Below are 27,866 nucleotides of genomic sequence, written 5' to 3'. Positions count from 1 at the left end.
CCATTGACTTCATTGGAGCAAAGACAATTTACAGCCACTGGGGTCTGGTCCTCTGTGTCTCGCCTTGTATATACAAGAGCCAGGACAAGGCTGAACCAAGATCCCCTGCCTGTGCCTGGAGGCGGCTCCACATGTGGGTCAAAGATCTCCTAGCCCCAGGAGAAGCGATGGGTAGCACCCCACCCCCAGGGCTGTGGCAGCCCCATACCAGGCTGGCTGTGAGGGAGTGCTGAGCTCCCCTCAGCTGGCTCCGGACCCTGGGTTGGGTGTAGGGTGACCAGATACCAAGTTCGAAAAATCAGGATGGGGGTGGGGGGGTATTAGGTGCCTATATCGGGGCTGGGGGGTAGTAAGTGCCCATATAAGCAAAAGCCCAAATATCGGGACTGTCCCTATTAAATCAGGACATCTGGTCACCCTAGTTGGGTGAAAGGTGCAGCCCCTGCGGCAGCAGGAGTGGAGCAGCCCTTATGCGAAAGCCACTTCCTTCCCCTTTCCCCAGCAGAGAGGTTATGCAAAGGGGAGCATGTTTTGCTGCAGTGGGTGCATCGGTAGACCCCTTTCACAGCGTCCAGGATGCTGGGGAGGGCAGAGCTGCTTGTGCTGGGTGAGTAGGGACTGGGGGGCAGGGTGTGGGGGGGCCATGGAGGTGGGCAGGAGGGCTGGGTGATTGTACTGCAGTCCCAGGGTGCTGACAGCCCATGCAGGCTGCAGGGGGAGCAGCTGTCCCAGAGGAGTTTAGTGAGATTCAGAGGGATTCCCCCCGTTGTAGGAACAGAGAGGGGGACTCAGTCTCCATGGCCCATTCAGTCCCTGGCCAGTCTGCAGACAGCCCCAAGGGGGCAGATAGTGCCAAGGAATGGGCCATTTTAGCTGTGGGCATGAGGTTTGGTGATGGCCAGGGAAGACATTTCACTGTCTGAGAGAAGGTGAGACATCAGCCCCATTCACCGAGCCGCAGAGCTGGCGACACCAGGGGAGCAGCATGTGTCCTGCCCAGCTCAGCATGGGCTCCCCTGGGTTTGCTGGCTTCTGAGATCTTCACACTCCGGGGAATGAAGAGAGGTGGACTATGGTACCAGGAGGGATCTTGGTCCTACAGAGGGACATGCCATGGCCAGTGCCAGTGAGGCAGTGGGGCCGGGCACAGTGGGGTGGGGCAGGTGAGCTGCTGGGGTAGCTGGGATGTGCTGCCAGCAGGTGTCTCACGTGTGACGAACCGGGCACAGGCTCCGAGCAGCGCTCTGAGTCCATGGACTCACCCTGAGACCCATCCCAGCCAGGTTCTGGTCTGTGCTTAGCCCCGACGGTGCAGCTTTAGGAGTCTGAATGCCTGGGCTCTCTTCCCCGCACTCCCCCAGACTCCACAGGAGGCCTTGGAGGAGCTCCTGGCCCGGGTGGGCTCCATGTCCCCAAGTGCAGGGGAGGTGAGGGCTCTGACCGCCTGGGGGGCAGGCTCCCTCCCTAGATTGTGACGCGAGAAGGGACCTCAGTGATCCCCGCATCTGAGCAGCTGCTTGACACAGGCCAGAGGACTTCCTGTAACAGCCCCCGTGCTGGTGTTGGGGGAAACAGACTGCACTCAGCCTCGCTCCTTCTCATTTCTTTTACAGCCCTTGGCCTAGCTGGTGAGTCCTGCTCATCTCTGAATATTCCTGCTAACATAAACTGCAGGGGCCCCAACCACTAATGTGCAGGTACCAGGGAGTGCTGCCCCTGCTCTCTAATACTAGACAGTACCTGGGTACCAGCAGGTGCTGCTGGGACATTACCCCACTGCCCTCTACCACCAGACAGTACCTGGGTATGGAGGGCTGCTGTGACATTACCCCACTACCCCCTAGCACCAGACAGTACCTGGGTATGGGGGGCTGCTTTGACGTTACCCCACTGCTCCATAGTACCTGACAATACCTGGGTACTGGGGGCGCTACTGTGACACTATCCTACTGCCCTTAGTACTAGACAGTACCTGAGTACCAAGGGGGCACCACTGGGACATTATCCCACTACTCCCTAATGCTAAACAGGACTTGGATGCCATGAGGCACTACCATAACATCGCCCTCCCCCCCAGTGCTAAACAATACTTGATAACCCGGGTACTGCCCAGGTAGTCAGGTGCCTAATCCCTTTGGCAATCCCAGCCTAGAGCATACCCCTGCCCAGTTCCCTGGCTCCAGCCTCCCATGCTGAGGCCATGGGGCTTATCTCCTCCTTTACGCTGAGGTCAGCTCTGTCCTGTTGTCTCCTCCCTCTCTGCCGTCCCTACAGCGACTGCACAAAAGGCCACACTGACCCTTGACCCTCCGTGGAGCACAGTGTTTAGGGGGCATAGCGTTACTCTGATATGCAGCACATCCCACTCTCCTGGACAGAGTTTCACATGGTATCACAACAACAAGTCATTCAGATACACAATAAAAAACAGCCTCAGAATTGAAAAGACAAGGATGAGTGATGCAGGTAGATACCAGTGCAAGACTCCTGGCTCCGGGCGAAGCGACCCCGTTCTGCTGACCATTTCTGAAAGTGAGTAATGAAACAGCAGGTCAAAGCCATTCTGCTCTGCTCTGACCTGTGGGGCCCTGTGGAGCTGCTGCCCATTCTGCAGTGGGGCAAACCCAGCCTCCTGAAGCAGTAAGTGGAGGGAAATGCTGCCAGCTACCTGCCCACAGCTCTACTCGGGGTCTGGCAGGGATCTAGCCTGCAGGTCAGGTGGCCACTTTTATTGGATGGAAATTAGAGAAAACCACCTGAAAAATAAGGGACAATTTAAGGAAACACCATTTCCCTTAGCAGAGCATATTGTTCTCTCACATGTACATTTCTCCTGTCCTCCGGAATACAGTGCAATTGTCGTAAGCTTCAATTTAATATTTCAAATGGTCAAGGGGTGTTTCTTAAAATAAGGGACGGGTGGTCACACCCTACCTGGAGGCCCCCCTGGCTGCAGGAGAAAGGCCTTGGGGCACCTGCCCCCAACTCACTGGAGCCGGAGCAGCAGTGGGGCAGGCATGCTCCCATCCCTGCAGCCTGGGGAGGCTGTTCCTGGCTTGGGCTGTGGTGGGAGATCAGTCAATAGAATCTGGGTTTGCTCCTAAATTCCACGCTGCAGGCCAGTGGGCACAGCCTCCTCCTTCCCCCTCTGCGAGCTGCTATCCCACCTCCTCTGATGCTGTTTCCCTCCCGCGCTTTCTCTCCAGAGCCCTGACCCTGTCTCCTGCCTCCCCCTCGCTCAGCCTAGACTCACCCCTCTTGCGGTTCTTTGGCTTGCCTGCCCCTCGCTACCAGGGCAAATTAATGTCTGGCTTTCTCTTGGCTAGAAAGGATTTTTTTGTGGTTCACTTTTACCTGCGGCCTGAGGAATTGTTTTGCCTGACTCTTTCTCTCCCTCCCTGCAAAGGGTGAGTGTGACTTGCAACCCACAGCCTGCAGAACTGAGTGCACTGAGTTCCCTGGTGCCGTGATCTCCTGGAGCTGCTGCTCTCGGCAGAGCCGGATTAAGGTCTCCTGGAGCCTGGGCTGGAGCAAGTGCGGGGGAGGAGTCCGGTGCTGGAGCCGTGGCCCAGCCCCTTCTGCTGTAGCCCTGCCCCCATTCCACACCCAGCCCAGCTTTGTCCCTTCCACTGCAGCCCCGTCCCATTCTGCCTATGGCCCTGTCCCATTCCGCCCTTCCCGCATGGCGCCTCCTCCTGCTTGTTCCTTTCCACCCCTCTGCCCATCCCTCATTTCCACCCCACCCTGTGGCCCCGAGACAGGAGAAGTTCTGTGCCCTGGGGCCACGGCGGGCAGCAAGAGCTCCTCCAGCCCCATGGCCATGGCAGAGGGAGATTTTTCTGGGGGCCCCAAATTGGCTGGGGCCCCTGGGCACGGGCCCTGTTGGGCCATGCAGTAACCTGCCATTGGCTCTCGGTGTCTCTCTTTCAGAGTGGCTGATTCTCCAGGCCCCTTACTATGCTGTGTTCGAAGGGGACCCACTGCACCTGAGGTGCTACGGATGGAATGAAGCAGGGATAAAAGGGATAAAATTTTACAGAAATGGAGCACACATTACACCATCCAATGTGAACTCAGAGCTGTCCATCAAACAAGCAAGGACAAGTGACAGTGGCAAATATCACTGCATAGGATCAATGAAAACTACATTCACGTTTACTTGTGAAATGTCTCCTGCGGTGTCTATTTCTGTCCAAGGTGAGAAATTTTTGTGAGTGAGGGGGCTGGGCAGAGAGGGGGCAGTCCCAGCACACAGGACATACTCAGAGCAAAGCCTGGTGCATCTTCTGTCAGTGGTGCAAGGCGTGATCTCGCATGTACGGTGTGTGCGAGGTCATGTGGTGCACAGGACACCGTCACTACTGCTTGAGCCCGGCACCTCTTTCTTCACACAATAAGCAGTGGACATCCTGCCCCAGCTTCCTTGGAGGGGAAGGCTTTGCCTTTACCTAGCTGCCATTAGGAGAGTCATAATTTGGCCAAGTGACTTTAGTCCTAAATCTGATCTCCCCTTGCTTTGACATTGGCGTAGCTGCACTGGCTGCCACAACTGACGTCCCCAGGGGTAAGTGAGGTCAGAATTGGGCCCTTTATCTCTAGCTGTAGGAGCAGCAGCATTACAGCTCAGCAGCCAGGGATGGGCGTCAGCGTAAAATGGATCCATTTTAGGAACGTGCCGAGGTGCCAGTTTGATTTTAAAGCTGAGATCTAACAGACTCGATTTGCCAATGTGATAAGTGCTGTAGCCAGTATTGGAATGGAACCTAAACAGGATAATCCCTTCTACAGAGTCCCATGAGCGCTTAGCTTATTCATTGTAATGCTAGGTTCTTTTCAGGTCAGCTTTTACCTGGGCCAGTATTTCTCAGAACAGGTCACTTGGTTATTCTTAACCAATCAACAGTTAATTAATTCACTCCAGACCACACCAGTCTACCATTAACACGGCACCAGTCAAGTGTGCACACAACCAGTGTTCTAGGCATGCACTGAACACACCAATACAGTCTTACAACTGTCATAGACTAGCATTGAGGCTCAACAGGTGTACCGAGGAAGAGCACAGATCACCGAAATTTCTTATTACATTTATTTACATTCATCAGTTCTTTACTCCCTTTGATACATTTCTCACACTTCCAGGATTTCTCCAAGGAGGAAGGATACGCTTGTCTCGAAAGCACTTATAAGGCTCAGCATGTGGCCCCTGCTATTTAAATAGTTTGGTGTGAAAGGCACAAGTTTAAAATACCAAAAGCGATTGCGTAAAGGTATTGTTTTAAATCTCTCTTAGGCCAGTTTGCCTGGGTTTAGGTCAGAGACCCCTGCGCATGGCATTAGTTAGTGAGGGCTCACTAAAGAATGCAGACTCAACCAGCGAATCTGCAGTTTGTCATATTCAAGAATAGCAGGAGAAACACAATCTTTGAAATGAAATCTCACCACTTCTCCTGACCCCCGTAACCCTGGCACAGGGGAGAGTCCTTTCCACCCAGCTGGTCTGGGCGTCGGGTCACACTTCTGGATTCAGCAGCTTATTGGTAGGTTCAGTCAACTTCTGCTGTGACCATGATGTGTGGGAGAGGGGAGAGAGTCTTTCCCACATGGGGGTTTAGCAAAGCTCTGAGGTCCACATGTGCTCACAGGTTATATCCCCTCTTATTTCTATCTGGCCCTGGTAAATGGGCACTCAGATGTCAGCTCTCCATTTTTCAGCTGCTTCCATCAGTATCCAGCAGATGGTGTTGGGACATGACAAATTTCTTGGATGCTCCTATGCAGTGGAGCCTTGTTGGTCCCTCCAGGATATTAGAGAGACAAGGAGTGCGGGGAGATAATTGCTTTTATTGGACCAATTTCTCTTGGTGAGAGAGACAAGCTTTCAAACCACACAGAGCTCTTCTCCAGGTCTGGGAAAGGTACCGAAAGTGTCACAGCTAAATACAAGGTGGGACAGATTGTTTAGCATCAGGAATTAACACATTTCAAGGGGAAGTGGCCAGTTAAAACCCCTCCCATCATAGTGGGAGGAAACTGTAGGGGGAAGGTTAGGATGTTGTAGATTCTTGTAATAAGCCATAAATCTGGTGTCTTTATCAGTCCATGATTTTTAGTGTCTAGCAAAGTTCTGAATTGAAGTTCCCAGGCTCATCTTTTGAAGGTGTTGTGCAGGTTTCCTTTGGGGACAAGGACTGAGAGGTCAGATATGCAGTGATTGTTCTGGAAAAGTTTTCACCCACAGGTGATAGTGTTTTTTTGTCTTCTGTCATGTTTCTGTGTAAGTTCATTTGAGAGCGTAGTGCAGGGGTGGGGAACCTACAGCCGTGGGCTGGATCTAGCCCATTGCTTAATTTCATTTGGTTTGTGTCAAGTCTCTGGCCTGTGGCAAGCTCCTGGAAGCAGCTACCATGTCCCTGTGGCCCCAAAGCAAAGGGATGATCAGGGAAGCGCCGCATGCTGCCCCTGCCCTCAGCGCTGGTTCTGCAACTCCCATTGGCCGGGAACTGCAGTCAATGGAGCTGCGGGGGCGGCCGCCTGGACGTGCCTCTGCCTACAGACCGGACATGCCATCTGCTTCCTGGAGCCCCACTGCACTGTCGACTGGGAGCCACCTGAGGTAAGTGCCGCATGGCCGGAGCCCGCAGCCCGAACTCCCTGCCCCAGCCCTGAGCCCCTTCCCACACCCAAACTCCCTCCTGGAGCCAGCACCTCGAACCTCCTCCCATACCCCAACCCCTACCCCAGCCCTGAGCCCCCTCCTGCACTCCAAACCCCTCATTCCAAGCCCCACCTCAAAGCCCGCACCCCCAGCCGGAGCCCTCACTCACTCACTCCTGCACCCCAACCCCTTTCCCCAGCCTGGAACCCCTTCCCACACCCTGAATCCCTCATTTCTAGCCCCACCCTGGAGCCTAGGGGAAGCCCCAAGCCTCTGTGCTCCCCTGTGGGGCTGTATGCGGCCCACAACTGAGTTTTTCTGTGGGTCAGTGGCCCCTGATAGAAAAAAGGTTCCCCACCCTTGGTCTAGTGATTTCACCCACATAGTTGTTATTGGGGAATTCAGTGCGCTGGATGAGGTACACCACATGTTGGGATAGGCATATGTAGGACCCATGGATCTTGACAGGTATGTTGTGGGGAGTGTTGATCATTATAGCAGTGGAGCTATGTCTACATGTTTTGCACCTGTTGTTCTGGCTGAGTCTGGTGCTGCTTTGGGCTGGTGGGTCCTGGCCTGTGGGCAGCTGAAAGATTCTAGAAAGAAATCTTTCCTGAATCTCCTCTTCCGGCATTCAAATGAATCCCCAGCCTCTTCAAGCTCATCATCAGAAGCCAGCTCCCCACAGACCAGGACCCACCAACTCAACCTAGTATTTAGCTGTTACACTCCAAGGGCTTGTCTACACATAAACAGCTACAATGACAGTGGGAGTCTTAGACACAGCAGCATCATTGCACCTGCGAGGCTGTAGCGCTTCGGTGAAGACGCTACCTACACAAACAGAAGGGGTTCTTCCATTGGCATAGGTAATCCGTCTCCCCGAGAGACGGTAGCTAGAATTTTTTGTTGGCCAAGTCTTATCTATATTGGGGATTAGGTTGGTTTAACTGCGTTAATCAGCGGGGTGGATTTTCACACTCCCGAGTGTCACAGTTATACTGACCTAATTTCCTAGTATAGACTAGGCCTGAGGACCTTCCCCAGACCTGAAGAAGAGCTCTGTGTATGCACGAAACCTTGTCTCTCTCAAAAACAGAAGTTGAGCCAATAAGAGATATTACCTCCCGCACCTTGTCTCTTCGATGCTCCTGTTAGTCAGAAGGTTTCATTCATTCCATGGATTGTATTTCAGTATTAGCCTGGACTATGGACTAGGCTCCCCGCTTTTACGTGCTTATACCTCTTAACATTCCTGTCTCTTGCTTGTGCTATACAATAGTTGTCACTTCTAGAGCACAGCAACCCATTAGAAAGGAAACAAACAACCTCTTATAGTCTAAATCAATGGACATGGGTCAGACATTCTTTGATTGTATCTAATACCTTCCACGTCACATCTTCCAGGGATTATCATTGGATATGAGACATTGCATCAGAGGAACAAGACAGATTATTCACCTAGAGATAAATCAGGCAAACAAATGTGCAGTGGGGCTGGAGGTGAAGGCAGGATAGTTTGGATTTCTTGGGGAAACAGGGGGTTTACTCCATTTGACCTTCAGTTTTCTGGGTCTCCCAGTCAGTTGGCTCTAGTTGATTTAACTCCCACAGCTTCCATTCTCCTCCTTGGCCCTTGGTTCACACATAGGAGACAGAGTGCACTCTGCATGAGAAAAGGAGTAGTTATTCCTGTCAGTCGCCTGGCAGGGGGTTTCCTTAGCTAGACTAAAAGAGATGGGAGTCAGCCACAAGTGAATGATGGGAGTCTTTGGTTTGGTTGGAAGATTCCTTATCATAGATCAGAGCTTCCTTTCCTGGGAGCTGAGTATTTTAACTTTAGCCTAATTAATGCCCCCACCACCACAAGATGTCCCACCCATTGGGATGGGGCTACTGACTCTCATTGGCTTTAGCTCTGAGGGGAAGCTAAGGGTTTGGAATATGCATAAGGGTGAGTGGTGACAATCTTACTTCCTGCAGACAGAAGGGCAGAGAATCAGTGGCAGATTAGCCACTGGGCCAACGGGGCCCATGCCCAGGGGCCTGGGCCAATTGGGGGGCCCCTGGAAAAATGGGTGCGCCCATGCCCCAAACCGCTCCCCCCACTCGACCAGTGCTCCTGCCGGGGAACAGTGGAAGCCCCTACGCCCCGACCCCATGCCCCAGCAGGAGTGCCGGGGGGTGGGTGGGGATAGAGTGTGACTTCAGGCAGAAGTGGTGGGGAGGGGCTCCCACTTGCTCTGGTCCAGGGCCCCACAAACCCCTAATCCACCTCTGCAAAGAAGGAGCAAGAGCCCGAGCTGCTAACAATGTATGTTTGAGAAATATTTTAATATCTGTATGTCTACACAGAGCAAAGCAAGTGAGGTTGGATAATACAATACCTAATAATGACCTCATAGAATACCAGGGTTGGAAGGAACCTCAGGAGGTCAGCTAGTCCAACCCCCAGCTCAAAGCAGGACCAATCCCCAATTTTTGCCCCAGATCCCTAAATGGCCCCCTCAAGGATTGAACTCACAACCCTGGGTTTAGCAGGTCAATGGTCAAACCACTGAGCTCTCCCTTCCACTCCTCACAAATGATCATCTGGCACCTGCTACCTGCCTCCCTCAGGGGGCCTCAGAAGACAGAGAACAAAACATGCATTCAAACGCAGGCAACGTTATTTATTAAATAACAGGAGCCAATAAATAAATATCAAAGTGGGCTCAGAAATCCTGCCCTCCCCACCTCTGAAACCAGCCTCAGATCACAACAAACAACCAGCCCCCGCAAATCTCAGAGAGCTGACACGGAGAGAGAACAGCCCGGGGTCCTGCGCTGGCATGACCTCCCCATCCATCTGCACCGAGTCCTGGCCCTACCTCCCCTTGCCCAGCATTGCAGGATCAGCAGTTCCATCTCTGGAGCTCCCAGCTGCCACGATGGGAGATAAAGCAGAAGGTCCCTCCAAGGAGGCCTGTTCTGATGTGGTGAGAGGCTTTAAAAACCAACAAGAAGTCAATGACGGGCTGTTACAGGGGATCAGGACTCCAAATGAGAGTGAAATGTTCTCTCACAGGGAAACAGGTTCATTGTATGGGAGATTTTAGGGATGGGCAGGGGGTAGATCCCTGTCTGTCGGTCTGAAATGCAGTAGTTTCCAAAGCCTACTCTGGGCTCTGGTGTTGAACACTGCTGGTGACCAAGTCTGATCTGCTTCTAGAGTTGTTTTCGTCTCCGGTGCTGAGGGCAGCAGGCTCAGGTGACCCCATAGAAGGAAGCCCGGTGACCCTGAGGTGTGTCACAGAGCTCAACCCCCAGAAATCGGATACATTGCTTCAGAGAGTCTTCTACAAAGACAGCAGGGACTTGGAAGGAGCTAGGAGCTCCCTTGACTACCACATCCCAGTGGCAGGGCTACAGGACTCAGGATATTACCATTGTGCGGTGCAGACGGTGACCTCAAGTGTACGGAAATGGAGTCCCAAGTTAAAGATTACTGTTAAACGTGAGTGTCTGGGGCAGGGATGCTGGGGTCAGGTTCTGAAGGTTCCCACCTACCTGGGATGGAAAGAAAACCACATGGCATCTATGCAGAGCTTTCTGCGGCTTCTGAGCCCACATAGGGCCAAACTGCCCCTGCCACAGTCCAGTGGCATTTTCAGGCTGAAATCCGAGGTGCAGGGAAGACCCTGATAAATTCCATGATGCAAAATAGAGCTTTAGACCCCAGGAGACAGAACGGCGGCTGTAGTTGAATCATCTCTGCTCGCGTAGGGCCAAAAGAGCACAGCACGTCAGCTCATGGGAGAACCCGACCAGGGTGGGGGATGCCGGGGGCTGAGCTCGTGTGAGAATCTGGCCCTGGATACAATGAAATCTTGGCAGAGAACTTGATGCCAAAGCAACGGCTTGGAGACCTCAGGGAGAGGGGCCAGTTGACGTTGTCTTAGATTGTTCTGATTTGCTGCTTTGACTCAGTTGAGAGGATAGGTGGGACTGACCCAGATAAAGAGCCTGGTTTTGCTCCCGTTGGAGTCAATGTAAAAGCTCCCTTTGCTACAGTGAGAGCAGGATCATGGCAGAGCCTAGACTGACGGACGGTGCAAAGTGGATCTGGGCATGTTTTTGGCAGGCCGATTAACCCTCATGTATCAGGGCTCAAGATGATTTGACTATCAGCGACCAGGCTGGGTCCTGCTATGAGGGCAGATTATCCCCCAGCTGCATGTTCTGACTGTGATGGGATCCCCAGGGTGCAGTCTGGGACTGTGGGACCACTGAGCCCCCTGAACTCTCCAGCCTGGGCTGTCTCTCACGATGCTTTGCTAGCGACAAGCAGCAAACCCCTCCAGGTGCTGTGATCACTCAGCACAACCCCATGTGGAGCCCCCCACCCAGCTAGATTGCATGAATGCTCCCAGAGGCACTCATGAATCACACAGAAAAAGGCACCAGCCAAATCCCCCCAGCTCCCAGCCTTGTACCTCAGGAATATACTGTCTCTCACTGCTCAAGACGAGCCTTTGCACTAGCATTTGCAATAATATACACTAGCCTTTGCAAACCTGAGCAGATTTACCACACACTTCATGTGGGCCTATGACCCCTAGTGTTGTGGACCTGGGCCCTGCATTCTGTCCCCTCCCCAAATCAATGCTCTACACACAGGACCCCCATCCTTACCTGGGGGAAGAAGTGCTGATCTGTCTGGATGGCACCGAGCCCATCCCCTGGGTCACCACAGCATGTCCTGCCCTCCTTTGTCCCCCTCTCCCACAGGAATCGCAGTGTCCCAAGTCTCCATGGAGGTCCAGCCCCTCGGGGGGCAGGTGATGGAAGGGGAGCGGCTGGTGCTGAACTGCTCTGTGACTCTGGGCACAGGGCCAATCACCTTCTCCTGGCACCGGAAGGGCTCCAGTCAGGCTCTGAGAACAGAGACTCAGGTCTCACAGAGTCTGGTCTATGAGATCCCTGCAGCCACAGAGACCGACACGGGGGAGTATTACTGCATGGCCTCCAACGGCAATGCCCCAGCACCAAGCCCAGGGGTGAAAGTTGCTGTGAAGGGTGAGCCAGGTCCCAGCTGAGTGATGGGGTGACAGGGGCTTTACCCCGGCCCGGGTGAGAGACTCTCCTTAGGCATAAGGTCAGCAGAGGGGCATTGGGGGGATACTGTTGCTGGCTTGGGCCTGCTGAGAGGGGCGAGGCCCATGGCTGTAGCAGCTGGGAGCCCTAGGGAGGGATGTGGCCTCTGCACGAGGCTGTGAATGGAGTTGGTTGAAATACTTTTGTCAAACTCCCCCACAGGACAGAGAGGCCCGTCACACGCACCCGGGGGGGTACCTCTGCCGACTTCCAGCCTCCCCACCCTGCAGAGATGGGGCATGTTACATTGCGCCCTTGGGTGGGCTGCTGGCAACTGGGAGAACCGGGGATTGGGCTCTAAATGTGCAAGCCTCTCCTGCCTGAGGCGAAAGCCCCAGCTCAGCAGCCATGGCTGTAGCAGGCTCAGCCACCACTAGGCGTGGCCCAGACACCACTACAGGGGCCAGAGCGCCAAGCTGGTGGGTGTGGGGTATGCTTGTGCCTAGCGGGATTGCAGCTGGCTGGGGAGGTGGCTGGGCCTAGCTGGGCCTCCACGCTTCGCCCCGCCAGCAGGTCCGGCTCCTAGGCGGGAGGGACACCGGGCTCTGCATGCTGTCCCCGCCCCAAGCACTGGCTCTGCACTCCCGCAGGAACCCGCAGCCAATAGGAGATGTGGGGCAGTGCCTGTGGGCAAGAGCAGCGTGCAGAGCCACTTGCCACACCTCCGCCTGGGAACTGGACGTGCTGGCTGCTGCCTGGGCACAGCGCAGAATCAGGACAGGCAGGAAGCCTGCCTTAGCCCCCCCGCTGCGCCGCTGACCAGGTGCTACCGGAGGCAAGCCTGTGTCCCAACCCCATGCCCCAACCCCCTGCCCCAGCCCTGAGCCCCCACCAAACCCAGAGCCCCCTCCTGCACCCCAAACCCCTCATCCCCAGCCCCACCCCAGAGCCTGCACCCTTAGCCCACAGCCCTGACCTCCTCCACCCTCTGACTCCCTCTGCCCCAACCCCCAGCTTGGAGTCCCCTCCTGCATCCCAAACCCCTCATCTCCGGCCCCACCCAGAGCCCGCACCCCCATATGGAGCCCTCACCTCCCTCTGCACCCCAACCCCCTGCCTCAACCTGCAGCCCCCTCCCACACCCTGAACCCCTCATCCCCAGCCCCAGCCCAGAGCCCACACCCCCAGATAGAGCCCTCACGTCCCTCTGCACCCCAACCCCCTGCCCCAGCCCAGTGAAAGTGAGTGAGGGTGGGGGAGAGCGAGCCACTGAGGGAGGGGGAATGTAGTGAGTGGGGGGCGGAACATCAGGGAAGAGGCGGGGCAGGGGGCAGGCCTCAGGGAAGGGGCAGGGCTCGGGTGTTCGGTTTTGTGTGATTAGAAAGTTGGCAAACCTAGAGCAGCCTGCTGCCTCAATGACATGAGGGGTAAATGGGCCGAAGCGCCAGGTCCTCAGATCACGATGGTCCTTCCCTTCGAATGTCCTGATATCTGTACAGGGCAGCACCAAGGAGCCCAGCCAGGGCCCCAGCCCACGGCGCTGGGCACTACACAGACACAGAGCCAGGAGACGCTCTCGCCCAGAGAGCTCCTAATCCTAGTGAATTCCCCGCCCCTCCTGTCAGCTCCCAGAGGTACAGGCTGAGCCCTGACCTGCCCCGATTCTCTGTCAGTTCCAGTGTCCCTGCCTCACCTGACCGTCAGCGCGACCGGCGCCTGGGCCGCCATCGGGGATGTGGTGGAGATCCGGTGCGAGTCACCCCGCGGCTCGGCCCCCATCGTCTATCGGTTTCATCACGAGGGGGCTGCTTTGGGAAACAGGACGGTCAGTTCCCGAGGGCCGGGATCCCTCGCTCTGAATGTGACATCTGAGCGGGATTCTGGGACCTACTTCTGCGAGGCTGATAATGGCATGGCCAGTGGCCCCCAGCACAGTGCCCCCTTCCACCTCTCTGTGCTTGGTACGCCGGCTCCACATGCTCTCTTTGGGGGGGGGGAGGGCGGGATCTCCGCCTGTAGACCGGGGTGATGGTGGGACGAGCTGCGGTGGTGAGTGTGGGGAGTGGGACAGGGCAGCATCCTGCCTCCCACACGTAGGGGTTCCTCAGTGCTCTGCCCTGGTGCTTCTGTGTGGTGGGCAGGATGGGCCGCTCGCTGGGCTGCGGGACTCTGCTCTCGATCCCCACATTGTGGTAAGGGAGCCCCCTTGGGTGGACAAGGTCCAGACACTACTACCTCTGGAGCCTGTTCTCTGCTGTGTGGCCCAGCCTGGGTTACCCCTTTCTGGTGTGTCTGTGACAGAGCATCTCTCCACCCCCAGCCTTGCTCTCAGGCCGTCTCCCTTGTGCTTGCAGTGCCTGTGTCTGGGGCCACCATCGCCACGGATCGCATGGGGCCAGAGGTCATGGCTGGAGAAAGCCTGAATCTCAACTGCTCGGTGGAGTCCGGCACCGCCCCCCTGTTCAAGTGGCTTCACAATGCCGAGGAGCTGGCTGCAGTCTCGGGGCTTGGCCTGCCTACAGCTGTGGGGAACACGCTGCATTTCGGGTCTGTACAGCTGGGCCATGGAGGGAATTACCAGTGCATTGCCAGCAACCAGCTCAGCCCCCAGAGAGTCTTCCAGGCCCCCAGCGAGATCCTGGCCATCGCCGTGAAAGGTATCTGCAAAATGTGGCTCAGGGACAGGGGAGAGAGAGGCCAGGCTGGGATCTAGACTCAGGTCCAGTTCACGTTCAGGTTCGTAATTCAGATTCCAGACCCCATCGGGGCTGCCCATCAGGATGGGATATCCAGGGGGAACCGCCTGGCTAGTGTGTGTTACGTGTCCCCTCTGGGCCTGGTCCACAGAGGAGCTGGGTCCGGTACAGCCCCTGCTAGAGAGGCTTGGGTCAAGGTGTAGCAGCTCCTGCTCTCAGCTCTGGAGGTTCCCAGTCCATCCCTTGGTGTGTCGGCCAAGGTGGTGGCCATCACAATGACACCAAAACCAGATGGGCTCGCCTTGTGCAGACTTAGACACAGACTGCAGAGTTCTCACAAGATCAGCTGTTCCCATGAGATTCCAGCTACACTGGAATGGAAGGAAGCTGGGTTTGGATCTGACCCAGAACTAAAACTACAGAGGCAGAGATTAAAATCTGAGCCTCCTGCACCTTAGTCCTTACCCAGAAATAGAAGGGCTCTGATTGTTGGTGGTGGCCCTGTTCTCTCTGATGATCCTTACATAGTGACCAGAACAGAGCTTCTCATTGCTAGATCCCAAAGAGCAGATCATGGTCACTGGCCCCATGATCTAGTTCAAACGGGAATTATTTGGGGAGGTTCAAGGGCCTGTGCTGTACAGGAAGTCAGACTCGATCACAGAGGCCCCATCTGGCTTTGAAATCTATTTTGGGGGAATGGGGAAATAGATGGGGAAACTGAGGCAGAGTGGGGACAGGACCTGCCCAAGGCCACACAGTGAATCAGAGGCAGAATTGAAGAGAACTCAAGTGCCTGGCTCCCGGTCTGAGGCCTGACCCATTGGACTGGGCCCTGTGCCCTTTGGTACCTGGCAGAGGTGTGGTTCAACAGGCTCAGTTGGTTTCTGTCAGGAAGTCTCTTCTCCAGGAGCACTGTGTATATCTGGGCATGTTCCCTTTGTCTTCTCCAGAGCACGCAAGCCCCTGGGTGGCTGTGGCTGTCTCCTTCCTGTTCCTGATGGGTGTCGTTGCGGCTCTGGTGTTCTACTTCAAGTGTTGGAAGAAAGCAGGTGTGTGGCTCCTTCCACAGCATGTGGCTATCACAATCCATCAGGTGCTCAGAAACTCACGACTGTTTCTGAGTGTCTCTGGGAGTCTCGGCCATGCAGCCGCTCCCGGGGAAAGGGAGCTTGAAATGGTCAGAGCCAGGGCGGATTCCAACTTCCTGCCAAATTCACACTATGAATTCTAGACCTTTGTCCCCATGCTTGCTCTGCTGTAATTTAGGCCTTTTGCCAAACCCATCCCACAGCTTTAGCCCTGGAGGCTCCTGAATGGGAAAAGGCTGATCCCTTCTGTCACATCTGGTGTCTCATCTCCTGTAATGAATCACCCGTGCCCTCTCCCTTTCATTCACTCCCCCTGAGAGCGACCCAGACCTGATGGCCAAGGTGACACATCTGGAGAGATTAATGCATCTTTTTCTCGCTTGCTTTGCAGAAGGAATGTTTTTCAGTGCCCCGGAGAGGTGAGTCGGGCACAGACGGGGTGAAGCATTTTGGGGTGTGGGGCAGGGGAAACGACGGGTTCAGTGTTGCTTTGATTTAAATGGGTCATGATTTAATTATTAAGTGACCCATTGGTTTCAGCTCTTGGCTCTCCTGGCTGCTTCCCCTCCTTTTTATGTGGGCTCTCTGGACCTGACTCTATATAGCACGTCCACCTGAAAGCTTTGGGGCCCGATTCTCCGTTGCCTTGCACCTTGTGGGTCATTGATCCCAGTGCAATGTAGGTGTAAAGTGCCATCACATCAGAGCACCAGCGTTTTACAGCCACACTGTGCTGGTGCAGAAGGACACACAAGGGACAGGGCAGAAGAGAAAGGCAAACATGGCACCTTCCTTTTAAAGAGGGAGCAAAGAGGACCCGGGGAGTTATAAACCTATCAGTCTAACTTCGATACCTGGAAAAATACTGGAACAAATGATTAAACAACCAATCTGTAAGAACCTAGAAGACAAAAGGATAATAAGTAATAGCCAATATGGATTTGTCAAGAACAAGTCATGCCATTACCAACCTAATTTCTTTCTTTGGCAGAGTTACTGGTCTAGTGGATGAGGGGAAACAATAGAACATAAGAATGGTCATACTGGGTCAGACCAATGGCCCATCTAGCCCAATATCCTGTCTTCCAACAGTGGCCAATGCCAGGTGCTTCAGAGGGAATGAATAGAACAGGGCAGTTATTGAGTGATCCACCCCCTGTTGTCCAGTCCCAGCTTCTGACAGTCAGAGGCTAGGGACATCCAGAGCATGTGGTTGCACCCCTGACCATCTTGGCCAACATAGGCACCGACTCAGTGTGTGCTCCAGGGCTGGTGAATAACTGGCTAGGCAGTAGAACTCCTGAAAAGCATCTGGGGGTTGTAGAGAATCACAAATTGAATGAATGTGTCAACAGTGTGATGCCTTGCAAAACTGGCAAATCTCATTCCGGGAGGTATTAACAGTAGTGTTGCATGCAAAACACACGAGATAACTGTCCCGCTTTACTCAGCACTGGCGAGGCCTCAGCTGAAGTACTGTGTCCAATTTTGAGTGCCATGCTTTAAGAAAGATATGTACAAATTGGAGAGAGTTCAGAGGACAGCAAGGAACCTGGCCTATGAGGAAAGGTTAGAAAAACTAGGCATGTATAGGCTTGAGAAAAGAAGACCGAAAAGATCAGTCTTCAAATATGTTAAGGGCTGTTATAAAGAGGACAGTGGTCAATTGTTCTCCATGGCCACTGAAGGCAGAACAAGATATAATGGACTTAATCTGCAGCAAGAGAAATTTGGCTTCGATACTAGAAAAACTTTTCTATCTGTAAGGGGAGTTAAATTCTGGGAGGTTTAAGAACAGGTTGGACGAACACTTACCAGGGATGGTCTAGTTTCCTTGGTCCTGCCTCAGGGTGGTGGACTGTAGTTGACCTCTCAAGGTCCCTTCAGCCTGACATTTCTGATTCTGATATTTTTGTACCCAACTTGACTCACCTTGAGACAAAAGGGGAGGCATCAAAGTGACAGATTGCTCCTAAATATTTGGGTCCCCACTTGTTCAGCGGTTGGAGACAGCATGCTCACCACCTGCTTGTTATGAGATATAAGAACCAGTTTTTCATTACTGAAGCTGGCTCCTTGGATTTTCCTAGCCTCTCCACCGTTCTCAGCTTCCAGCGGTAACCTTCGTCACAGGGTGGGCAGCAGCAACACATGGTCTGGTAGATTGCCTAGGAAAGTAGTGGAATCTCCATTCTTAGAGTTTTTAAGGCTTGGCTTGACAAAGCCCAGGCTGGGATGATTTAGTTGGGGTTGGTCCTGCTTTGAGCAGGGGGTTGGACTGGATGACCTCTGTAGGTCTCTTTCAACCCTGATCTTCTATGATTCTATGATTATGTCTTGGAGTCAAAATATCTGGTTCCACAAGAGCATATTGCTTGGAAACAGCTCTTCTCTGCCTGTTCCGAGACAATCTGCACCTCTGGCTGAGCAGAGGCCAGCAGGCTGATGTCTGTTCATCCATTCCCAGAACGCTGTGGCACCCAGGAGAGGACCCCATCCCAGAAAAAAGGGCCTACAGCCCAGAATCCCAGCAGGGGAGGAGCCAAGAACGCCAATAGGCCTTTATTAAGGATGTGGTTCTACCAAGTTAGTTGGTGTTGGTCCTGCTTTGAGCAGGGGATTGGACCAGATGACCTCCTGAGGTCTCTTCCAACCCTAATATTCTGTGATTCTATGATTCTATTAAAGGGGCATGGCTCAGTTGGCAGGGCTTATTCAGGGTTTTGCCTGCCAGGAATGGGGTGGCCACAGAGGGCCAGGTGCATTTCTGACATAGATTCACATAACAGTCACATTTAGTGATAGGATGGGGAGGGCCCAGGACCCAAAAGCTGCAGGACCCGCTCCCCTCCCCCTCTTCCCCTGGAAATGTTCAGGGCTGCATTCTCATTACGCTCAGCCCTGTTACCCCTGGCGCTGCCCTCAGTATGTAGGAGCTCTGGCCCTTGGCGTTTTCCTGCCTTCTCCATCTTGTGCTGTCTCTTCCTCTCTCTGGTCTATGTCTGCCCTGTTCCACTGTGCTCACGGTGTCTTCCTATACCCAGGGACACACAGCTCCCAGCCCAGCATGAACCCCCTGGCAAGGGGCTTCCTCCACTGGGGAGCTTGGGCCTCCATGCTGAGGATCCATTATACGGCAATGGTAAGGGGCAATAATCTGGAGACATGATGCTGCTGGAGGCCTATTTGTGGCCGACACCAGAGAGAGGAGGCGGTGCCCCTGCCCTGCTGTGGCTGTGGTGCTGTCTCTGCTGTTGTCCCACACAGCCTGTGGCCCCACTGGGAGGCACTGGTCAGACATGGCTCTGTGACCCTGGCCGCTGTTCCGAGGGAGCCACGGTTAATACTAGTGTGTGGTTAATACCAGGGCCTTGTTGGCCTTGTCCGCACTAGAGCAGGATTCTCTGCCTTCCCCAGGCTGGGGTCTCCATTTCCATACTGGGACCCCTCGGAGCCCCGATCCCTCCCAGCTGGGACCCTGCCCCGCCTTCCAGTGAGCAATGAGCGCGTCCCTGGCTGAGAACCCTCAGCACTAGAGAACTGAGCCGACCCCTTGGAATTGAGCCCGTTTGGGTGCAAACAGCTCAGTGTGTCCACGCTGGGTCGTGCTGAGCCTTTGCACGTCCCCACTAGTGCCATTCTTTCAATCGCAATGTCCACTGAAAGAAAAGGAGTACTTGTGGCACCTTAGAGACTAACAAATGTCCACTGAGTACCTATCCCACAATCCTTGGCATGGGGCTGTGGTGGGAAGACAGTTTGCACCATTTCAGGGAGCTGGCTCCAACCTGGCACCAGGTGGCTGTAGCCTGGTCGGATCCCAATGAAATGTGGCAAGTAGGCATGCTGCTGGGATGCCCTCCGGGCGTGGGCAGCAGGCACACTATAGCAGCTGCAGGGAGAGCAGATGGTGCCTAGCACAGGCACTTGCTCTAGGGGCACAAGGCATACGTAAGATGTGGCTTTGTTTTCACAGTTTGTCCCCTGGAGCCGGAGAGTGGAGAAGTGGTCTATACAGTTGTCAACATCAAGAAAACAAGTGGGGGTGAGTGGAACAAAACAGTGTCTTTCCTCAAGAGGCAACCAAGGATTTAATAGAGATGGAAGGGATGAGACAGGCAGATGCAGCTGATGTTTCACTCACTGGTTCTGCGACTCTGCAGGCCAATTAACTGGTCCCAGGTGAAAGACTGTGCCGGTATACAGGTGTAATTCATAAAGTGTAAAAAGCCTGAAGTGGCTGAGAACTGAAAAATGGACGGTAACAGACTGTGATTCACAGTGATTTGACCCTGGTGAAATCCTGAAGAACAAAGAGCTCTTGCTCCTGCTTGAAGCTGTTTCCATGGCCTCACTCTGACTCAACAGATACTATAGGCCTCAGAGTGACAGAGAAACAATCCTGTAATCTGGTTGTCTAGACTGTGCCACTGATTTCTGTCTGTGTGTGCGCAGGGGCAGAATGAACACAGCAGATGACCAGCAGGGATGTGTTCCTTGAGGGAGGAATTCCCTCCACACATGGCTTGGGCACCCCAAGTTGCATTTACAACCTAAAAGGCAACACAGGGTGTATTTCACCTGTACAGATCACTTCTCTTCATCCACCCTAGAAATGTATCCCCTTGGGAGTAGTGCTAGCTGTGTAAATGGCACAGCGACAGGGCAGGACAGTGAAAGACAGGAAGCGGGGGAATACCACATCCGCGTCACTTAAAGGGATGCTGTCAACTTGAATTTTTTTTAAATTGATTAATTTCAAACAATTCTGTTTTGGGGGAGAGCCCCCTTTAAACAGTGCATCCTGAGTCGAAAGGAAGAGGGGTTCTGTGCTCCCCTATTGATGTTAAAGGGGATCTGCTCAGTTAGTCATTTTCTTCTCTGCTTGACTGATTGTTCAAGGAAATTACTGTTTGAGTAACCCCAGGCATGGCTCATCAGTGTAGTTTGAACCTGAGACTTTTAGCAGTAAAAGCATGGGCCTCTACCATTTGACCTAAAAGAGTAAGTCCATAAGCTGGTAGCAGTAGTAGGCTCTTGTCCTCTGTGTGGAGCAGGCATTAGTAGGGGGGACACAGTCCATGTAGCCAGAGTGTCACACTGTCAAATGACAAAATAAACACAAAAAATGGAAAAAAGTACTTTCTCTACACTAACTTCTTACAGTTTCAGTCATCTCAGGTGTTACTCATAATGTCATAACTACAAAACCAGCAGATAAATGTGATTTGCAAGTTGAACGTGTCCCTTTAAACCAGCAGGAAATACTGAGCTGGGTGAATCTCACGGGTTGGAATTGGGATGCTTTTCTGAATCTCTTGGGTGGAAATTTCTCCTGAGTTTTCTGGCTCACCTGGCATCCGGCTCAGGCCTGGAATACTGTGGGAATGGTTTCAGAGTAGCAGCCGTGTTAGTCTGTATTCGCAAAAAGAAAAGGAGTACTTGTGGCACCTTAGAGACTAACAAATTTATTAGAGCATAAGCTTTCGTGAGTTACAGCTCACTTCATCGGATGCATTTGGTGAAGTGAGCTGTAACTCACGAAAGCTTATGCTCTAATAAATTTGTTAGTCTCTAAGGTGCCACAAGTACTCCTTTTCCTTTTGTGGGAATGGTGTTTCCTTTGGCGTTTTGGCTCCTGTGTCTCCATTTCCCATCAGAGTCCAGAAGCACCGAGGCAAACGCAAACATGAGGAATAGAATCATAGGGCTGGAAGGGACCTTGAGAGGTCATCTAGTTGAGTCCCGGGCACTCATGGCAGAACTAAGTATTATCTAGACCATCCTTGACAGGTGTTTGTCTAACCTGCTCTTAAAAATCTCCAATGATGGAGATTTCACAACCTCCCGGGGAAATTTATTCCAGTGCTTAACCACCCTGACAATTTGGAAGTTTTTCCTAATGTCCAACCTAAACCTCCCTTGCTGCAATTTAAGCTCATTACTTCTGTCCTCAGAGCTTAAGAAAAACAATTTTTCTCCCTTCTCCTTGTGACAACCTTTTACATACTTGAAAACTGTTATCATGTCCCCTCTCAGTCATCTCTTTTCCAGTCTAAACAAACCCAATTTTTTCAATCTTCCCTCATAGGTCATGTTTTCTACACCTTTAATCGTTTTTGTTGCTCTTCTCTGGACTTTCTCCAATTTGTCTTCATCTTTCCTGAAATGTGGTGCCCAGAACTGGACACAGTACTCCAGTTGAGGCCTAATCATCGTGGAGTAGTGTGGAAGAATTACTTCTCGTGTCTTGCTTACAACATTCCTGCTAATACATCCCAGACGGATGTTTGCTTTTTTTGCAACAGCTTTACATTGTTGACTCATATTTAGCTTATGGTCCACAATGACCCCCAGATCCCTTTCCGCAGTACTCCTTCCTAGGCAGTCATTTCCCATTTTGTATGTGTGCAACTGATTGTTTCTTCCTAAGTGGAGTACTTTGCATTTGTCCTTATTGAATTTCATCCTATTTACTTCAGACCATTTCTCCAGTTTGTCCAGATCATTTTGAAGTTTAATCCTATCCTCCAAAGCACTTGCAACCCCTCCCAGCTTGGTATCATCTGCAAACTTTATAAGGGTACTCTCTATCCCATTATCTAAATCATTGATGAAGATATGGAACAGAACCAGACCCAGAACTGATCCCTGTGGGATCCCACTCATTATGCCCTTCCAGCATGACTGTGAACTACTGGATGTATGGGAAGGATGGGAAAAGTGATCTCGGCTTTAGAGACCCTTCAAAGGCTTGCTCAGAACTTGGTTCCAGAAGCAGGTGGTGGGCTGGCGGTGCAGGGCTCTGACATCTTGAACAGGTTCACCCTGCTTAGCATTTATGTTGGTGGATGTAACTCCACAGGCTGGGATCTGGCCAGTGCCAGGGGGCAGAGTCCTGGGATCCCGAGCACCTCAGTTTTGTGTCTCATACCCATCCCACAGCTGGGGCTGGTCACTGAGGAGCTGGACTGCTGGTGATGGGGGCTCAAGGGGTGAACGTTAATGCCTAGTCCTGATCCCTTCCTGTTCCTCTTGCAGATAAACCCAAGGAAACTCTGCCAAGGGACAACGTAAGTGCAACACCCCCCCCCCAGTTCTGCTGCTCCCTCCCTGCTGCTCTCTCTGGCCTTTGTCTGCCTCTGTCACCTCACTCACTGTCCATGTGCCCCTCCAGGAGGAATACTATGTCAGCTACACTGTGCTTGCGGACCCCAAGCCCACCTGGGAGTCAGCCGCAGAAGTGAGATCTCCAGAAGGGGGATTTCTACCCGCCAATGACATTTATGAAAATGTTCCCCACCTGTGACCTGCAAGAGACCCCAGCCCATCCCCTGGCCCAGCCCGGGGGAGCCTGACTGCCTTGTTAACGCTTCACTCCCCTGCTTGGCATGTAGGGCATGGAATGCAGCACATGCAGGCTGGGGCCATGGGGACCTTGTCCCTGGCTGGTGCCCTCTGCATTGGGACTGACAAGCCAGAGCAGAGATGGAGGCAAATGCTCTGGGTCTGCACAGCTGCTGCTGCCTAGTGAGGCGTCGCGACCAGATGATTTGCTGCGGGGCCCGGGCAGCAGCCCTGATCTCTGTTAATCCCTGTGATGGGTCTGTGCCTCTCAGGTATCCATCCCAAGGGGTTGCCGGCTTGGCTGTTGTGCATGGAGGATCTGGCTCAGTGGGACTTGTGACAACTGGGCTAGTCCGCCCTGCCACCAATAAAGGTTGCATTTGCTACATGGTTTGTCTTTGAGAGTCTTTCATTAAAATGGCTTTATGTACAACCCTTGTCCTCAGGGACTGACCCGCGGGAAGTGCCCTCTGCCTGTCCTGCTCGCCTAGCTCAGTGCTTCCCAGCCAGACATGACCCTGCGCAAGGACATGCTGAATAGAAACTCATCCATGGCTTGATCCCGGAGAGAGCAGGGTCAGTGTAACACCCAGGGAGCAAGTCTGTTCACTAGGGGACTGCAGGAACCTGTAGCTGGGAGAGAGATTTTCCATCCTGCTTGGCTATAAAGACTTCAAGGAGCAGAGAATCCTCCAGCAAGTGACCCATGCCCCATGCTACAGAGGAAGGTGAAAAAGCCTCTTCCAATCTGCCCTGGAGGAAAATTCCTTCCCAACCCCAAATATGGCGATCAGCTAAACCCTGAGCATATGGGCAAGATCCATCAGCCAGATACTACAGAAAATTCTTTCCTGGGTAACTCAGATCCCACCCCATCTAACATCCCATCACGGCCATTGGGCCTATTTACCATGAATATTTAAAGATCAATTAATTGCCAAAATCATGTTATCCCATCATACCTTCTTCTCCCTAAACTTATCGAGTTTAATCGTAAAGCCAGATAGGTCTTTTGCCCCCTCTGCTTCCCTTGGAAGGCTATTCCAAAACTTCACTCCTCTGATGGTTAGAAACCTTCGTCTAATTTCAAGTCTAAACTTCCCAATGACCTGTTTATATTCATTTGTTCTTGTGTCCACATTGGTACTGAGCTTAAATAATTCCTCTCCCTCTCCGGTATTTATCCCTCTGATATATTTATAAAGAGCAATCATATCTCCCCTCAACCTTCTTTTAGTTAGGTTAAACAAGCCAAGCTCCTTGAATCTCCTTTCATAAGACAGGTTTTCCATTCCTCGGATCATCCTAGTAGCCTTTCTCTGTACCTGTTCCAGTTTGAATTCATCCTTCTTAAACATGGGAGACCAGAACTGCACACAGTATTCCAGATGAGGTCTCACCAGTGCTAAAACCTCCTTATCTCTACTGGAAATACCTCACCTGATACATCCCAAGACTGCATTAGCTTTTTTTCATGGCCATATCACATTGGCGGCTCATAATCATCCTATGATCAACCAATACTCCAAGGTCCTTCTCTTCCTCCGTTACTTCTAATTGATGCGTCCCCAGCTTATAACTAAAATTCTTGTTATTAATCCCTAAATGCATAACATTACACTTTTCACTATTAAATTTCATCCTATTACTATTACTCCAGTTTACAAGGTCATCCAAATCTTCCAGTATTATATCCCAGTCTCTCTCCAAATTGGCAATACCTCCCAGCTTTATATCATCCGCAAACTTTATTGGCACACGCCCACTTTTTGTGCCGAGGTCAGTAATAAAAAGATTAAATAAGATTGGTCCCAAAACCGATCCCTGAGGAACTCCACTGGTAACCTCCCTCCAACCTGACAGTTCGCCTTTCATAGTACCCGTTGCAGTCTCCCCTTTAACCAATTCCTTATCCACCTTTTGATGTTCATATTGATCCCCATCTTCTCCAATTTAACTAATAATTCCCCATGTGGCACGGTATCAAATGCCTTACTGAAATCTAGGTAAATTAGATCCACTGCATTTCCTTTATCTAAAAAATCTGTTACTTTTTCAAAAAAGGAGATTAGGTTGGTTTGGCACGATCTGCCTTTTGTAAAACCATGTTGTATTTTGTCCCATTTACCATTGACTTCAATGTCCTTAACTAATTTCTCCTTCAAAATTTTTTCCAAGACCTTGCATACTACAGATGTCAAACTAACTGGCCTGTAGTTACCCGGATCACTTTTTTTTCCTTTCTTAAAAATAGGAACTATATTAGCAATTTTCCAATCATTCGGTACAACTCCTGAGTTTACAGATTCATTAAAAATTCTTGCTAATGGGCTTGCAATTTCAGGTGCCAATTCCTTTAATATTCTTGGATGAAGATTATCTGGGCCCCCCGATTTAGTCCCATTAAGCTGTTTGAGTTTCGCTTCTACCTCAGATATGGTAATATCTACCTCCATATCTTCATTCCCATTTGTCATGCTACCATTATCCCTAAGATCCTCTTTAGCCTTATTAAAGACTGAGGCAAAGTATTTGTTTAGATATTGGGCCATGCCTAGATTATCCTTAACCTCCACTCCATCCTCAGTGTTTAGTGGCCCCACTTCTTCTTTCTTTGTTTTCTTCTTATTTAGATGGCTATAGAACCTTTTACTATTGGTTTTAATTCCCTTTGCAAGGTCCAACTCTACTTGACTTTTAGCCTTTCTCACTTTATCCCTACATGTTCTGACCTCAATAAGGTAGCTTTCCTTGCTGATCCCTCCCATCTTCCACTCCCTGTATGCTTTCTGCTTCTTCTTAATCACCTCTCTGAGATGTTTGCTCATCCAACTTGGTCTACAACTCCTTCGTATGAATTTTTTCCCCTTTCTTGGGATCCAGGCTTCCGATAGCTTCTGCAGCTTTGATTTAAAGTAATCCCAGGCCTCCTCTGCCTTTAGATCCATAAATTCTTCAGTCCAATCCACTTCCCTAACTAATTTCCTTAATTTTTGAAAGTCAGCCCTTTTGATATCAAAACCCTAGTTGCAGATTTATTTTTGTTAATCCTTCCGTTCAGTTTGAACTGAATTAGCTCATGATCACTTGACCCAAGATTGTCCCCTACAACCAGTTCTGCTATGAGATCCTCACTACTCACCAAAACCAAATCTAAAATGGCATCCCCTCTAGTCGGTTCAGCAACTAGTTGATGAAGGAATCCATCAGCTATCACATCTAGGAAAATCTGAGCCCTATTATTATTACTAGCACTGGTCCTCCAGTCTATATCTGGGAATTTAAAGTCTCCCATGATCACGCAGTTTCCATTAGTATTTACTTCATTAAAAACATTAAAGAGGGCTCTATCCATATCCAAATTAGATCCCGCAAATAATTCCTAGAGCAAAGTTTTTAGAGAAACATCCAGTCTTGATTTAAAAATTGTCAGTGATAGAGGATCCACAATGACCCTTGGTAAATTGTTCCAGTGGTTAATTACCCTCACTGTTAAAAATGTACACCTGATTTCCAGTCTGAATTAGTCTAGCTTCAACTTCCAGTCATTGGATCATATTATAACTTTCTCTGATAGACTGAACAGCCCATTATTAAATATTTGTTCCCCATGTAGATACTTATACATTGTAATCAAGTCCCCCCTTACCCTTCTCTTTGTTAAGATAAATAGATTCAGCCTTTTGAATCTAGCACTATAAGGCATATTTTCTAATCCCTTATTCATTCTCATGGCTCTTCTCTGATCTTTCTCCATTTCATTAATATCCTTAATTGTGGCTATCAACATCAACATTATGGACACCAGAGCTGGACATAGTATTCAAGCACAGGTCGCACCAGTGCCAAATGCAGAGGTACAATAACCTCTCTGCTCCTACACGAGATTCCCGTTTATGCCTCCCAGGATCACATTAGCTCTTTTGGCCACAGGGTCACATTGGGAGCTCATGTTCAGCTGATTATTCACTACGACCCCCAAATCTTTTTCAGAGTCACTGCTTCCCAGGGCAGAGTCCCACATCCTGTAAGTATGGCTTGCATTCTTTGTTTCTAGATGTACACATTTACATTTGTCCATGTTAAAATACATAATGTTTGCTTCTGCCAAGCTTATCAAGTGATCCAGGTTGCTCTAAATCAGTGACCTGTCCTCTTCATTTATAAACCACTCCCCCAATTTTTGTATCACCTGCAAACTTTATCAGTGATTTTATTTTTTCTCCAGGTCATTGATAAAAATGTTATATAGTGTAGGGTCAAGATCCAGCAACCTTCCACACAAACTTCTTCGTGGCTGGACTTTACAAAAACTAGACAAGCCAATTACAACACACACTTTGCTTCTCTACAAAAGAAAAAGGACACTAAACTATCTAAACTACTACATGCCACAAGGGGCCACAACAGTGGTTCCCTTAACCCACCCAGCAATATTGTTAATCTATCCAACTAATACTCTTAGCCCAGAAGAAGAATCTGTCCTATCTCTGGGCCTCTCCTTTTGCCCTTCCACGCCCACGAACATGATACAGTTCTGTGGTGACCTAGAATCCTAGTTTTGACGTCTCTGACTCAAGGAATATTTCCAACACACCTCTGACCAACATATTAACCCACACAGACCTTCCTACCAACACTACAAAAAGAAGGATTCTGGGTGGACTCCTCCTGAAGGTCGAAACAACAGACTGGACTTCTACATAGAGTGCTTCCGCCAACGTGCACGAGCTGAAATTGTGGAAAAGCAGCATCACTTGCCCCATAACCTCAGCTGTGCAGAACACAATGCCATCCACAGCCTCAGAAACAACTCTGACATCATAATCAAAAAGGCTGACAAAGGAGGTGCTGTCGTCATCATGAATAGGTCGGAATATGAACAAGAGGCTGCTAGGCAGCTCTCCAACACCACTTTCTACAAGCCATTACCCTGTGATCCCACCGATGGTTACCAAAAGAAACTACAGCATTTGCTCAAGAAACTCCCTGAAAAAG

General features: G+C 51.2%; 1 protein-coding gene across 4 annotated transcripts; it reads left to right on the top strand.

Annotated features, from left to right (window-relative positions):
* Positions 1-503: 503 nt before the first annotated feature.
* On the top strand, positions 504-23,291 carry LOC119847725 (Fc receptor-like protein 3). 4 transcript variants are annotated; one of them, XM_043502050.1, is made up of 14 exons: positions 504-607; positions 1,614-1,628; positions 2,275-2,466; positions 3,931-4,197; positions 9,870-10,154; positions 11,429-11,716; positions 13,408-13,695; positions 14,089-14,391; positions 15,384-15,482; positions 15,913-15,940; positions 18,566-18,663; positions 19,498-19,566; positions 22,563-22,594; positions 22,699-23,291. In XM_043502050.1, the coding sequence occupies exons 1-14, from the start codon at positions 577-579 to the stop codon at positions 22,828-22,830; spliced, it is 2,127 nt and encodes a 708-aa protein (XP_043357985.1). In that variant the 5' UTR covers positions 504-576; the 3' UTR covers positions 22,831-23,291. The 4 variants fall into 4 exon arrangements, with proteins under 4 accessions (XP_043357985.1, XP_038238657.1, XP_043357987.1 ...); XM_038382729.2 differs by having other exon boundaries at positions 2,275-2,532; XM_043502052.1 differs by lacking the exon at positions 11,429-11,716 and having other exon boundaries at positions 2,275-2,532; positions 22,699-23,272.
* The last annotated feature ends 4,575 nt before the right edge of the window (positions 23,292-27,866 follow it).

This window comes from Dermochelys coriacea, chromosome 24, assembly GCF_009764565.3.
Source record: "Dermochelys coriacea isolate rDerCor1 chromosome 24, rDerCor1.pri.v4, whole genome shotgun sequence".
Classification (NCBI taxonomy): Eukaryota; Metazoa; Chordata; order Testudines; family Dermochelyidae; genus Dermochelys; species Dermochelys coriacea.
Note: the sequence above shows the minus strand (reverse complement) of the source record. Positions and strands in the feature narration are given on the sequence as shown.